We start from the raw sequence: 14,625 nt of genomic DNA on the forward strand, positions 1-14,625 counted from the left end.
TTGAGCATCATGAAGATGCTTACATTTAACTGCACCGACCTGCTTCTTTTACAGAAAGAACATGAAGTCCTCTTGGTTATTTATAATATACGTGCTATGGCTGAACGGTCATCAGTGTGCACCAACAAGGCAGGAGGAAATGAATCTCCAGGAAAACCTGAAGCGTATGTATGCTTTTCTTAGCAGGGGTGTGCTGGAAGCCCCTGGGCCCAGGTCTCCAGTCTCCTGGTGCATTTTGACTTCCACACTCACTTCCTCACTGTCAAGAGGATCCGCTTTCATGTGTGGAGCTTAGAAACCATCATTAGCTGACTACATGCATCCACACTCATACAATGGGGAGATAAGAACAACCAGGATGAGAAAGTAAGGGGATTAACACATAAGCATCCCCTTACAAAGAACTATTTACAGCATTTTATAGGTTATTTGGTCCCTCATAGATCATTAGAATATAAACTGAACCCATAATTCCATTCAACAGATTTTGAATTATTTTGTTTGTTTAAATATCCTTGAAAATGTTTATTCTACAATTATATACTTTGCTGGAAAAGATGGTTATTATTACAAATAATTGAAATAAAATGACTTAATTTATAAAAAAACAGCTATTCTGCATATACTCACCTTTAAGCATGGCTTTATTTTGTGGATAGGATTCCAAGAAGGTCAGCCATGAGATATTCCTTTGCTTCCGTTTATATTAATAATATTTCTGTAACAAACAAAAAGTTAGGGGAGAGAAAGAAAGACATAAAGGAAGAAATGACTGACACGTGCTTTTAGCAGTCTCAGGGTGTTATGTCCTTTACTTGTTTTGTATAGCTGCAGTGATATTCAGGGTATTTCTGCAAAGGGAACAAATACAGATAAAGGACAGGGAATCATGCAGAGCTTCAAGGTGCAACGTGTGGGCCAACCTGGGCTTTCACCAAAACTCTATGGTCATTACATCACAAGAAGTCTAGAGATTGTATTTTTATGAAAGCAGGTTGAAGGCACCTGTAATCTACATTTTCAAAATATAAAGGGAAGCTGTCACAGGCTGCTTTCAGATCGAAAATAAATATATAGGTTATGTCATTAGAAAACTGATGAGTAATCATTGGAGATATCCAAAACCCAGGATGAGGTCCTGAGCAACCTGCTTTGGTTGACCCTGCTTTGAGCAAGGGGGTTGGACTCGATGATCTCCAGAGGTGCCTTCCAGCCTCAACTGTTCTGGGATTTAGTCATCAGCAGTGGGACAGCCAAGTATACCGCTTGAGTTAAACACAGCTGATCACTGGCAAAGGGTCTGGGCCAGATTCTTATCTGATGGAAATTGTCTTGGCTCTGAGTTATTCAGCATTCACTATCTCAAGATTTGGCTACGCAACTGTAGGGAAACATAGAGCTGTTTCATTCTCCTTTGTCATCAGTGCATGACAATTTGTGATAGTGTTAAAATCTGATGAAGTCACCGTATAATTTGGCTTTTTTTAGTATTATCTGAAGTTGGAGAGAAGTATGTAGATGAAGAGGTAAAGAAAGCTTTGATTGGTATTAAGCAGATGAAAATTATGATGCAAAGAAATGAAGATAAGCACGTAGATCTGATGAAAACCTTGAAGAAGAGCAGTGACGAAAAACAGGTAACTGAAGTGAATCTGGCTTTTTTTGTTTGTATTTTTGTTAAGTTGTGGCTATTTTTAATCAAAGATGAGGCAGGTTGTACATGGATTTAGCCTACCACCTGGAAGTAGTACAGCATGCCATTGTGCTCTGGCCAATAAGCAACTCAGAAGGGATCCCTTGGCATGTCCCCTTTTCTGGGAAGAATGTAAACCACATTGTATGTACACCCTGAGCAGCATACATCTCTTTACGTGGTCATAGGATTGATAGGAAACCTGCTTCTGCCCCTTTCTCTCACTAGCGGAAGAAAATTCTCATGGCATCTCTATTGAGGTTCTCACAGCCTGTCTCCTGGAAGCAGGAGTTGGGCCAATACACATCCTTTACTAGCCTATCAGGAACCTGGATGTTCACATTTCATAAGAAATTAAAACCGTAGTTTATATTTGCCAATTTCTTAAGAAAGAGCTTGCCTGCTGGCAGGACCCTGCCAGGCTGAGGCTTCAACCCTGAGGGAAGCTTTCTGACTGCGCTGGAATAAAGCAGTGAACAAGACCACCGCCTGCCTCACTGGTGCCTCTGCCGGATTGTGCGGTTCTTTTGAAAGCTAGAGGTGAAGAGTTTCCATCTTTCCTCAGAAATACAGCTTTCTTACTGAGCGGCATACTGTTAATTTTTCCCTGTGGCTGAATGTCTAGGCTATTTCTAAAATGAAACGGAAAGAATGAGCACTAGAAAAAATACAGCCGAGTTACCATCTTCTCTCAGCCCATCCCGGTTGCAAGGTAAAACACGTTATCTGACACAACCTTCCTTGAGATTTGGGCTCTCTCATTTTATTCTGCAGTTGGGAGGTAACCAGCAGCAGCCTAGGCATAGTCAAGCTGATGGTGACCACCATGTGGAGATACAGAAGTTGTACAGTAAAAGAAGACATTAAATGCTGTATGTGGACTCAAACATTACTTTGGAGAGAGAACCTGAGTTTTGTAAGATCCAGAAGCTAGAGCTGCTGCAACAGCAGTGTGTTGAATAAAGTATCGCGCTTACTGCTTATTTCTAAAAAATCCCCTGCATCACTGAATTCACACCAAGGCAACTGTCTAAAGGTGTTTTGTGTGGAAGGTGCAGCAGCTCTGCATGTCTTTATACACCTCAGGCCGCAAGATATTCCCCAGCTTGCTTTGCAAACTTCAGACCTTCAGAAAAATATCAAAGCCACAAATGATGATAATGTGCTCTAGAGAAAGTACAAGGGATCAGGGGAATTTCCTAGGCAATGCCTAGGCTCAGAGCCATGTGTTCAGATGATCCTGAGAAATAGAGGTTACTGTATATTTAAAAAAATACAAAGATCTTAACTATCACTTTCAATGAAGTTGAAGGAAAATTCCCTCTTGGCCCAACATCTGGTAGTTAGTTTAAACTGTTTGTATTAGCAAGCCAAAAAGTACCTGATAGCTTTCTAAGATCTTTAGGAACACCAGTACATTCCCATGATCTATGCTGCTGTTAGCTCTTGCTGGATGATTTCATTTACACAGAACTCCACAGCGAGAGTTCATAAAACACTGAATAAATGTATTAGAAAGATCAGAAAATAAATATAGACTATGAAGACCACAGTTACTGTCTCCACCAAGCACATTCTGACAGAAGTTTTCTTTTCTGTGAGCCTCTTCCCTATTGAAATGCTGCCAGAAAGGAATAAGACTGACCAATTAAAAAGTTTCTGTCATACTTAGGAACAACTTGGAATATTGTTTGGAAACCTAAACTATTAAAATATCTTGTACTTGTGGGAAGAAATTCATGATGTGCAATCTACTTCAATAGGAAGAACTTTTCTGTTTTTCCATTGCCAAGTCTATTCTAAAATGCTGCTTCTGATCTGCTCAGCTTTATGCTCTACCTCATGAAGAATGATCCAGTAAATAGAAGCAGCATTGTAAAATGCATCTTGTTTCCCTTCAGTATGGAGAATTCCATCCTCATTATGGAGGAATATCCACAAGAGGAGGAAGAAGCCCCCTCACTACAGTCTTTTGATTAATATAATCCCAAACAGAGGAAATGCTATACTTTTACATATTTTTGCATTCGAGAAAGAATTTATGTATGGCAAGGACCTAGCCTCATGAAATATCAGTCCCTTAAAGAATAGAGCAAAGCAACAAAAAAGAGCTATTTGTAGAACAGATGAATACCGCAGATATGATATAGAGAAAAAATGATACGAGTTGAGCACATGACCTTGTGAGACGTTGAATGCTACTTGCACAGAAAGACGTGTGGGTTTTTTCATAACCTCAGAGATCCAGGTAGACTGTAGAGATCTGTTTGGTTTTGTAGGCTGTGCCCTCTTTGAGAACGACGTCAGAAAAACCCTATAAGGATAACTTTTTCAATTTTCAGTTCCCTTCATACGTGACTGCAGCTGAGAAGACAACCAACCCTAACGGTTAGGGATTAGCAAAAAAAGCCATGATGAGTGATCAACATAAATAGCCAAAATGAGTGATCAACACTCAGTCATAAGTATTTAGAATATTAATCTGAAAATTGCCCTCAACTGAATCTTTTTTCTCACTTAGCAAGCCTTGCAACTTATGGATGAAGTAAAGGAAAGATTAGAAGAAGAAGAAAGACAATGTCAAGTATCCTTGAAAAATTTATGGGATGAATGTGAATCTTGTTTAGAAAGTACCTGCATGAGATATTATACAACTTGCAAACATGGTTTGTCAACATTTAAAAGAAAGGTAGGAAGAAATTTTGTATCTGGGAAATACTCTTGAATTCACCTAACAGTTTTACAGAGAGCACATCTTATTTTCTCAATACCCAGATCTGCCAGTTACATCAGGTTACTAAAATTAATTTGATTTGGAGGGTCTGGAAATGTGAAGTTATATGGCGGAGATTACATGCAATTATATTCATTGAACATTGAGCCAAAATGAGTTCAGTTGCGCCCTGGCATGACTCCATGTACACTGATTATTCCCCTGAGTCCAATGGAGTCGCTCCAGATATACAGTGTTGCCTCTCACAGTAGGACTTGCATTAAGATGCTCAATAACTGTTTGTGAAAAATACTACATGGATTCTTTACGGTTCATCTGAAAATCAGCAGAGTTAAAAGTGTAGATATAGCTAGCAAAATTCCATGGAAAAAAATCACCTACTTATACAACATCATTCTTTCCCGTATTTATTTTATTTTAAATCTACTCTTTGGGTAACAAAATAGCTTTAAAATGCTTAACTGTTTTTTAACAAAGGAAACTGTCAGCAAAGAAGATTCCCCTAATTCTACCAGCAAGAAAATATGCTTTCCTGGCTGGCACATAATTATTACAAGATTTAACAAAATTGTAATCACATTTTTTATTTGGGCATATGCTTTAAGTGCAGTTTAACAACCAAAACCACGCAATTACCGCTACTGAAACTTTAGCCAGATTACCTAGCTTTCACATCCCCAAGCACTGAAAAATACGATAATATAAAAATTAAATGTGGTGTGTTTCAGAAGCGACAAGCTTTAGAGCTGAGGTGTTTAACATTTGTGCATATTCTTAAAATTATTCAGGTAAAAATGTGGAAGATATTAATTTTAAGACTATTGGTGATACTTTTGGCTTTTTAGATACCTCTCATGGATACCTCAAACGTATCTCCTGGACTTTCAAGAGTCTGTGGATGTCAGGTTGAAATTACTGCAGTAAAAGTTATATACTGTCACTGTCTTTGACCCTCTTGGTAATTTCTTCAGTGAGCTATATGGTTTATTCGAAGCGTTCAAAGTAAGAAATGTGTTGTGACCTAAATCGTTTTAAAAAAAGAGGACAAAGACGATAGCTGTGGCTAATGACACATAGGCAGCAGGGGCAATACTAGCTTAGGCTATTGCTGCAGTGCCATTTCACAATTCACCTTCCCTCTGGGCTGCACTAGCGGTCAGATCAAGCAGCTGATCTGATTTAAAAAAAAAAAGGTGTATGTATATGTATACGTATGTGTATGTGTTCAGCAGGGTGTTTCTTAACCCTTACCAGTTTTCTAATGCGATGAAATGCAGCTCCAGAAAACATTGCATCCACTCAGGTGAAGGTAGCGCATTAAAGTACGGAGCAGGCGAGCAGTGGCTGAGACCCAGGGACTGGGAACTCCAGAAAGCAGAGTCGACACTCAGTCTCTTCCATCATCAAACCATGGACTCAGGGCCACCGCTTCATTGATTTTAATGGGTTTCAGTTTGCACACGCATGTGAGGACTGGGCCATTGGTGAGAGAGCGTAGGGTGTTTACAGATCACAGCGAGAACAATTGCCTTCTGTTCCCTACACTGCACATAAGTACCACAGAAATGTTTCCAAGATAAAGTCCAAATTGTTTGTTGGAAGAAACCCAAACGCTGATGCTAACTTTGAGCCTCCACAGATTAAAGGCCAACTGGCAACCCTTTTACTCAGATCTGATTTGGAGCTAATGATTTAGACTGAATGTACTTTCACTCTTTAGAGTCTAGTGTCTTAAATTACTTTGGAGAATATGCTGTGTTTGCAGTTATTAAGAGGGCATTGTTCCTGTGGGTATTAGAAAGAGAAAAATCAGAGCCATTTCCCTGAGAGATGAAAAACTGGTAACTCGTCAGGCAGCTGATCTATCTCCTTCTTACACACAGGTTGAAGATTTTTTGAGGAAAATACCTCCACTCATTTTTACTTTTCATGAGGATCAAGGAAAAGACATCCAGGTTAATGAAAAGCCTGAGAAAGAGGACACACAGCTAGTAAAAATGGAAGATTTATTTAGCCAACTATTATCAGACATGGGCTCAATATTTGACAGAAGTTTCATTTTTTTCAAGCAGATGCAAAAAGAATTTGACCAGTCTTTTCAGATGTATTTCATGTCTGATCTGGACTTGAATGAGTCTCCCAGCATGCCAGCTTTACCTGAGGACACCACCAGAAATGGCTCACAGAAAGGCTGGGGTATACCTGGCTTCTTACAGACAGTTTTTGATTTCAGTAAGACGGTGTTTGAAGGTGTCAGTGAGGTGATTACCGAAGTGTTTGATGAATACAGAGGTAATAGAAGAGATGTGCCAGAACAAGCCAAAGGCAAGTGTTGTGAATGTTGAAAATGAAAATCAACTGCACTGTCAATGACATCAAACCCCTCAGGACTGCTAAACTATGGTTAATGATTCACCTTTGAGGTACATTAGTGTGAGATACGGTATGGAAGCTCTGGAGGCTTTCTTGGTCAAACAGGCTTGGGTCAAGGATAACTTCATCAGTTAAATTACAAGGTACAAATCACCTAGAAATCTCAAAGAAATGTCACAGGGGGACTTACGGGTCCTACACAGCCTGATTTTCATGGCAATTCTCAAAGCACTTGCAGGAGTTCCTCAGGAGCGCTTGAATTCATGATGGATGCAGGTTTTCATAAGGCTGACTGACAGGTCTGATCTCAGCATTTGTAAGGCTATGATACGTATCATATCATATTGACATGTCACCAATTCTAAAAAATTGGAGTAATTCTATGACATGTCAAGGCATATCCCTACCCTTGTCAAAAGACAGTAAGCTCAGCCAGACAGCTGCAAGCCCGTTCTAGGCTTCCACAGCAATGCAGTGTGCCAATCAAACACAGAGCCACCAGGTTTTCCAGGGACCAGAAAAATTCTGGGCATAACATTGGTTTCAAGTGATAACTCTCAATAGAGGAAACAACCCTTGGTCAACTTTTAGAATACAAATAAGCCTTATCCTTCGTATCTTACTAATGCAAATAGAAAAACAAGCATCATTCAAATACATGCTAGTGCCTACCTATAAGGAGATCACAGTAATGCCATAATTCTGAGTGGTAGGTGACATAACCACTATATGATCATCAGGAAGTACAAAGTTAAGCGATTCTACAACAGCATTTTTTAATTTTTGCTGTATCATGACCCATGTTACCTCAGAAATAAGCTTTGGTACTGTGCTCTCATCTAGCTGTACGTGATCATGAAACATCTTGACTTCTAAGGATCAAAAAGATCTTCTCAGAACTCACATGTTTTAGAAATAATGCGTAATAATATTAGCAATTGTTCGGCTATTGGTGGGGAATACACTACTATGCCTTTATAAGAAAATATACTATAGTGGCATGAATTCCTTGAAAGAAAACATGATTTGTATCTTCTCCTGACTTCTACTTTTTAATGTTTTATTCCTTTTTTTTTTGGGGGGGGGGGGGGAGGGGGGATTCATGCCAGCTATTTTGGATTAAGGGCAAGAAATTATATTCTAGCACACAGAGTAGGTAACAAACCTATATTTACCAAGACCCTAAGCTTAATGGCAGTCTAAAAAACCTGTGACTTCATTCTAGATCCTGACAGAAGTGGCATGTTCTCAAAAAACGTGTCAGGGCGCCGGGGGCCTCTGTGCAGGGAGCTTCGCGAGAACTCCTCTGGATGCCCACAGTTTCATGAGAGATGTCAGAAATGTCAAAGCAACCTCTTGCATGGTAAATAGCTGTTTTCCGATTTTTTTCTGTAATGTGTTGATCACTGGTTTGTAGATTTTGAGGCTGTCCTTTTCTACTGTGCTGTTTCCGTATTTTTAGAATTAACATTCAGTCACTGAGTTTCTACCGTAACTATGGATACAGACACTACTCCTCAGTCCAGATGATTTCAATTACCTTTCCCCACTGTCTCCACAGAGTGTCAGTATAACTCAGTTGTTAAGATTCTGCTGGAGGTCCAAAGAGTTCTACACTCCCTAACAAAATACCTATATATTTTGTTAGAGTTGCCATCCTGCAGAGGAGCAAGAGGTCAGGCAGTAATCGATCCTGCCTGGGTGCAGAAGTGCTGAGCAGAAAGTGAGGAGAAGCTCAAACTCCTGACACTCGCTTCTCCTGCAGACAACCAGACATAACGTCAGGTAGCATTCAGCTCCTCACAAGGAAAGCAAGCGCTGAAGAGCCTGCAGTTACTCCTTGTCGAACCATGTCAGCAAACAGGGCTGACATGAAGGACAAAAAGGGGACTGCTTGTCAGTACGTTAAGGAGATGGCAAAGCTCTGGCATGCACTCTCCATGGGCACCTGGAAAAAATTCATGCTGCATCACCTAGAATTGCTCTCAGGACTCCCACTGCAGCATAACACATCTGTGTTTCCAGAATTACTTAAGTCTTAAAAGCCCCAGAATATGCTTAAACCCAAATGTCTTCAGAACATCTCCAGTGCAGAAAATATTAACGATCCAATGACACATTTTGAAAACAATATCGGACCACATCCATCTCACTAAAAATATCTTCTAATATCTTGTAACTGTGTGATACCAATTTGTATTTGTGGTTACTGTACTACCAGCCTGAAGGTGTCCCTTGACAGTCCTATTTAACAGAGAATAAACTGAAATTTTCCATAGTAATTTTTGTATAGGTTTAATATAATGTTCTTGTTTAAAATCCGTATTTTAGTAAAGAAAAAAACACCAATCTTCAGTTCTGAATTCATGGCAGATGATACTAGTCAGATATTAATATCTAGCTGTTGTTAGATAAATATTAGGCTTTAACACTCAACAAGAATACTAACATACGTTACGGGCTTTCTTGTAATAACCTATATACTTGGAAGGATTGATAATGGAATATAAGCAACTAAAACAAAAGACAATGTATAAGGAGATTATGAAGTTGCTATATGTAAAATCTACCAGTTCTTATTTAGCATAACAGAAAATCTATTGCCCTGAAATATGATATAAACCTTAAAGTACTTGTAATACAGTAAATGGGATAATTAATCCATTTAGTCATTATAAGCCTAAACTAAATATATCAGAATAGGTCAGCAAGAATTACTCTTTTTTTTTTAGCATTATTTAAACACCAACCCAAAACATGCCCCCTTGCTAGACTTTTTTACAGTTTTCTGTACTTCATAGAAAAGACAAAATACAAGACATACTACTTTCCTATAAGCTTCACGCTGGCTGTCTTTTATCTAACAGATTGCCCAAATGTTCCTGAACTGCACAACAAGTTTGATGAAGCCTTTAAGCTGGTTAATCTCTCAGGGGAGCAGTATGAGCAGATCCTCCAGGTGGTTCAGCGTCATACAGAAGACACTTCCTACTTGTTGAACAAAATGAAAGAAAGATTTGGGTGGGTGTCTGAGTTATCCAATATGACCATTGGACCAGAAAACATTTTCAATATAGTTAAGGTAAGGGTTATCTTCCGAAGGGAACTATTGCACAGTGCTGTCTTTGACCTATGCTTTGCTCATACTTGCTTACGCTCTTGGGGATTGTGGATGTTTGTACACATGTAACATTTGGTTTTTACAACACAAAGTTCCTACTCTTGAATTTATGTATGCTTCATAATCCCTCAATGAGCCGAAACTGCAGAGATTAGAAACTGTTTTCCTCTAAATCCTTTTAGTCTGATGGATGGCTGACAGGCTAACCTGAATCACTGTCAGATAAGAGTAAGTTGACACTAGCACCTTTGACTGGCCTCAGATTACCTTCCCAGATAAATTTCACTGTACCAGTCAGTAACACATCCTTATTGGATCACTGAATATCTAGCTAGCTGTCTGTCTGTACCTATATATCCCAAAGCTCAAAGAAGGCAAATGTTATGCAGGTTATTGCAGTGGAAGTTGCATATCTTTAATCTGTCAATATTCCAATAAATACCTTGTGACTAACTGTATCTCAGTACACAAGAATATATCCAAGGTAAATTCAATCCATTTTCCTGGGCGAGGGACAAATCCTGTTCTCCCTTCCAACTCAGAATTCCAATGTACTACTATTACTACAAAACTTTATACGAAATGATTGTGCAATCCACCAAAAATCACAAAATCACAAACAAGGGGACAGGCAATACTTAAGCACACTTTCCCAAACGAGTCTGAGCTATCTGCTCTAGAAAAATAAAGCTACACAACTAAGTTTGGCTTAGAAAAACACATAGGAGTGAATAACTTCAATCACACAACCTTTGTCTTGAAATTGGCGGGACGACTCACACACAAGTTTTCATTAGGAGATCAGAAACTCTTTATAGATGTAGTTCATGGTAAAAATACTAACAAGCAGTTCTTTAATATGGTCTTGCAGTGCCGTGTCAGCTCTTCCCACCGCCTACAATAAGGTTGGCATAAATTCAGACACCCACTGTCTTTTCAGAATAAAGTAATTTAAAGAAAGTAGGCAAGTCTAAAACATTCCTCTATTTAATTTTCTCCTACCAAAGGCAGTAGGCATGGTAGGTATAAACAAAACTGAAAGTACACAGTAGTTTGTAGTGTCTAAAGCACTGATTTGTTCCCTTTTAGGTGGTACCTGGGGATCCCTCTGGTAAAAATGAAACCGTGGTAGAAGTGAATATTCTGACTTCACCTACTTTCACCATTAAAGTTCCTCCCAACTTAGACCCAAAGAGTGCTGAATTCATTGAATACATAGCTGGGAAAGCACTGCAACTATATAAGCAGAATTTTTAAGTGGTAAGTTCATTCTTTCTCCTTTCATAGAGAATGCAATTCTTTATAAGAGGTCTTTACATTGCAATAAACTTTAGTTGGAACAGGATTCAGTCACGGTATATTTAAGATCGTCTCCTCAGAAACGACGCATTGATTGAGAGACAAACACAAGCATTATGGAAAACAAAACCAAATGCTCAATGTTCTAGCCTGCAAAACACAGACATGATGATATTAAAAGACTTGACTTATTTAACTGTTAAACCCTGACTCTTTAAGTAACATCTGGGATGACGTAATGTGATGATAAATGTTCCTTCAGAAAAGAATTGCCTCACCACCAGAGTCTAGAGCCTTGGCATCAGAAACCGTGTCTTTGTGTTCATTAATCACGAATGAACTGGAATTACCACTATTCATTATGTTTTTTTTATTTTAGGTGGTGTTTAAGAGCATGCTCCTTATTATTCTTTATGATAAAGGAGTGCAAAGTTAGAATCAGCATCAGGACTTGAAAGAGCTGTCTCATCACATAACATTTTCCCATTAGCAGCGCTCTGCTCAGATTGTTAACAGTGTCTGCAGTTTGACTCATAGGAACGTGCACAGAAAGATCCCTCTCATGGACTTGTAACCATTTTTGTAGAAAGGGCTCACAGGGTCCTCTCTCCATGCTCAAGAGATTTCCAGATGGGGAGGGAAGAACCAGGCAGAGAGGCAAGGGAAAACAACGCTTCATATTCTCTAACCCCACAGGGAATCTGCAGGAAAGACGGGGTGGTTTCAGGTGGCATCATGCTGCTGTGGGGCTAGCCAGCCACCCAAGGAAACCCAGGGGGCTGTGGAACGCCCAGCTCCGGCTGGCCCTCCCAGGGGCCAGAGCCACAAGAGGCGGAAGACCTACAGGCACATCACTGCAGTGTCCCCCCAGTCTTCTGAGGAGGCACTAAACTTGGACATGGCTCCTCTTTAGGTCATGGGTGGCTGGTATCCTCATCTCAGCAAATAAAGCATGACCTGAATGCACACAGAAGTCTCAGGAGGCACGTAAAAAGGATTCAACATTAACAAAGTAGATGAAGAAAAGAAAATCGCAACATTTTAAATTGACTCTGGTTATTCTTTTGAGGTCAGACTTGGTTTTTAAACAGATGAAGGAAATCACTTCTACCAGAGAGGCTGCAGTGGGCTGCAGAATTTAGACAGAATGTAATAAGCCTCACCATGAACTTTGATTACATAAATATTGGTGAAATTATGTATATTATATTTAAAACAGAAACTTTTAAAAAGTATTTATAAACATTTGAAGTAAAATGTTCAGTTTCTCTACAGTTTTCCTTCAAAATTCTTTGTAATTTATATGCAGTTATTGATGATATACACTATTTCAGATCATGTAAGACTAATCTTTAAGGCCTAATGTAAGAATATTTATTTCCTTAGTCTGATTATGATTTTTAGCCTGAATCTTAGTCTGATTCTTCTCTGCAACATATCTTGTGTAGCCATTTCATACCCGAAAAAAGTTAGTGGCATTAATTTCCAAATCACAATACCATTTTATGTTCAGTTTGCACAACAGATTCAGGGTACATGAAAGCGTGACGAAAGCAAAGAGTTAAAACTCGGAAAGATCTACAAGAAGGGAAAAAGAGAAAACAAAATCTGTTTCAGTCTGGTTTTTATGTCATGTATGTTTCTACAGCAGGGCACTGATACATTCCCCATACACTTATTTTTCTAACATCTTTTTCTCAGTCCAAAACCAAAATATTTAATAAATTTTTTTTTTTTCTCTTAGGAAAGAAGATGTGTGAAATCTTTCTTCCTGAAATCCAGTGTATGCTCTCTAGGTGAAATACCCCTAAGCTCAACGTACAGCTAATTGTTAAATGACTATGGTTAAAATAGTTGCTTATAAAAAAATTTTTGCTTAGTAAATACCGTGACATCTGAGCTAGCAACTGAAGACTGTAGAAATCTTTTAATTCAAAACCAAATTCAAATCCATTTTGATATTCATTTATTTAAATAAAATGTTATTTATATTGTAAATTAGGTAATCTTTGATAACCAGCTATGGCACTGGTTATGCAAAGATTTAAGGAAATAATCAGCTGTAAGCATACAAATAATTCCTATTTGCATACTTAAATTCAAGCACATTCTTAAGCCTTTTCAAGATTGGTCCCTACAGATGTTGCACATTCAGCTAGGTCTGAATCAACGAGATTTCCATATGCATGTAGTATATTATTTTCCAATGAAAATGTCCCATTTCTTCTGCTAGTTGCTTTTGATGTTTATCATGTACATTAAATGACTTTTCTGAATATGCAGTAATGAGTAAGTCTTCTGCCTTTGGCATGTGTTACATGTAGTTTGCCTCTGGAGTCACAATTAACAGGGAATCCTTTATCAGAAGAGATGTTTGTTTTTTCCTAAATTACACACATTAGCTTGCAACGGTATTTGCAAATTATAATAAAAGGTTAAGAACTGACATATCTCTCGTTAGAAGCAGAGCTCTAGGTGATTTGGTTTCATTTGCTGTGCCTAGCATTTCTAAGCATTTTTTGCACACTTTTATGTTCACCATTTCCAACTGTATCTCTCCTAAATAAATTTTATTCATTTTAAAGTGTACAAAACGATCTAGATTAGACTATAGAAAAATAATCATACCCTAATTATACCATACTTTTTCCTTTACTTCTATACATGCAAGTAAGTATACACGTTTATACAAGAAAAGGCTATTTTATTGTTTTAATTAGAGGGAAAGATGTGTTTTCCTGCCTGCTGTAAGAAGTAGCATTTTCGAGTCCAGAGTCTTCTGTTCCACTCAACCTCCACTATATATGCCTGTCTTACAGGCTCCTAATCGTCAGATTACCAGTCATAACTCCTGCAATCACACCAGTTGTCAGAAGGTTGGGTTTTACCTGAGAGTAAGTGGCTCTTACAAAATGCTTGACTTACAAGACATACTAACGAAGAAATATTCAGGGAAGAGGCAGTTTGACAAACAGAGAGAGCGTACCCAGATGATCTTAAAGGACACCACGCCGGGAGTCGAATGAGGAAAAATCGGTGTGGTTTGGCGTACAGACTGGGGTTAGGTGCTCGGACTGCCCTCCCTCTGGGGGACAAGCCCCGTTCGGGGCCAGACAGGGCGGCTGTGGAGGATTTCCAGCCTAAGGCGAGGAAGTTTACAAGGGCAGCAAAAGACCGGACACAGGCCACCCGCCTCAGCGCGGCCGTCGGGCTTTCTTACGCCCCGCCGGGCCTCTCCAGGTCCCCTCCGGCCGTTCGGCGCGGGGCTGAGCCTAACCGGCGGGGCCGAGGGCTCCGCAGCTGCCCTCCTCGCTACGGAGGCAGGAGGCGGCGGCGCGTAGGGTCCCGGGGCGAGGGGAGGGCCGCGACCAGACGGGGAGGGAAGGGGAAGGGCGGGAGGAGGTG

The 14,625-nt window shown here is 39.4% G+C and overlaps 1 protein-coding gene across 2 annotated transcripts; it reads left to right on the top strand.

Annotated features, from left to right (window-relative positions):
* The first annotated feature begins 61 nt into the window (after positions 1 to 61).
* On the top strand, positions 62 to 11,178 carry CLUL1 (clusterin like 1). 2 transcript variants are annotated; one of them, XM_075140669.1, is made up of 7 exons: positions 62 to 164; positions 1,489 to 1,637; positions 4,215 to 4,382; positions 6,311 to 6,758; positions 8,026 to 8,163; positions 9,668 to 9,882; positions 11,011 to 11,178. In XM_075140669.1, exons 1-7 carry the CDS (start codon positions 62 to 64, stop codon positions 11,176 to 11,178), a joined length of 1,389 nt encoding a protein of 462 aa, XP_074996770.1. The 2 variants fall into 2 exon arrangements, with proteins under 2 accessions (XP_074996770.1, XP_074996771.1); XM_075140670.1 differs by having other exon boundaries at positions 6,311 to 6,752.
* Positions 11,179 to 14,625: the final 3,447 nt, after the last annotated feature.

The sequence above is a fragment of the Calonectris borealis genome, chromosome 2, assembly GCF_964195595.1.
Source record: "Calonectris borealis chromosome 2, bCalBor7.hap1.2, whole genome shotgun sequence".
Taxonomy (NCBI): domain Eukaryota; kingdom Metazoa; phylum Chordata; class Aves; order Procellariiformes; family Procellariidae; genus Calonectris; species Calonectris borealis.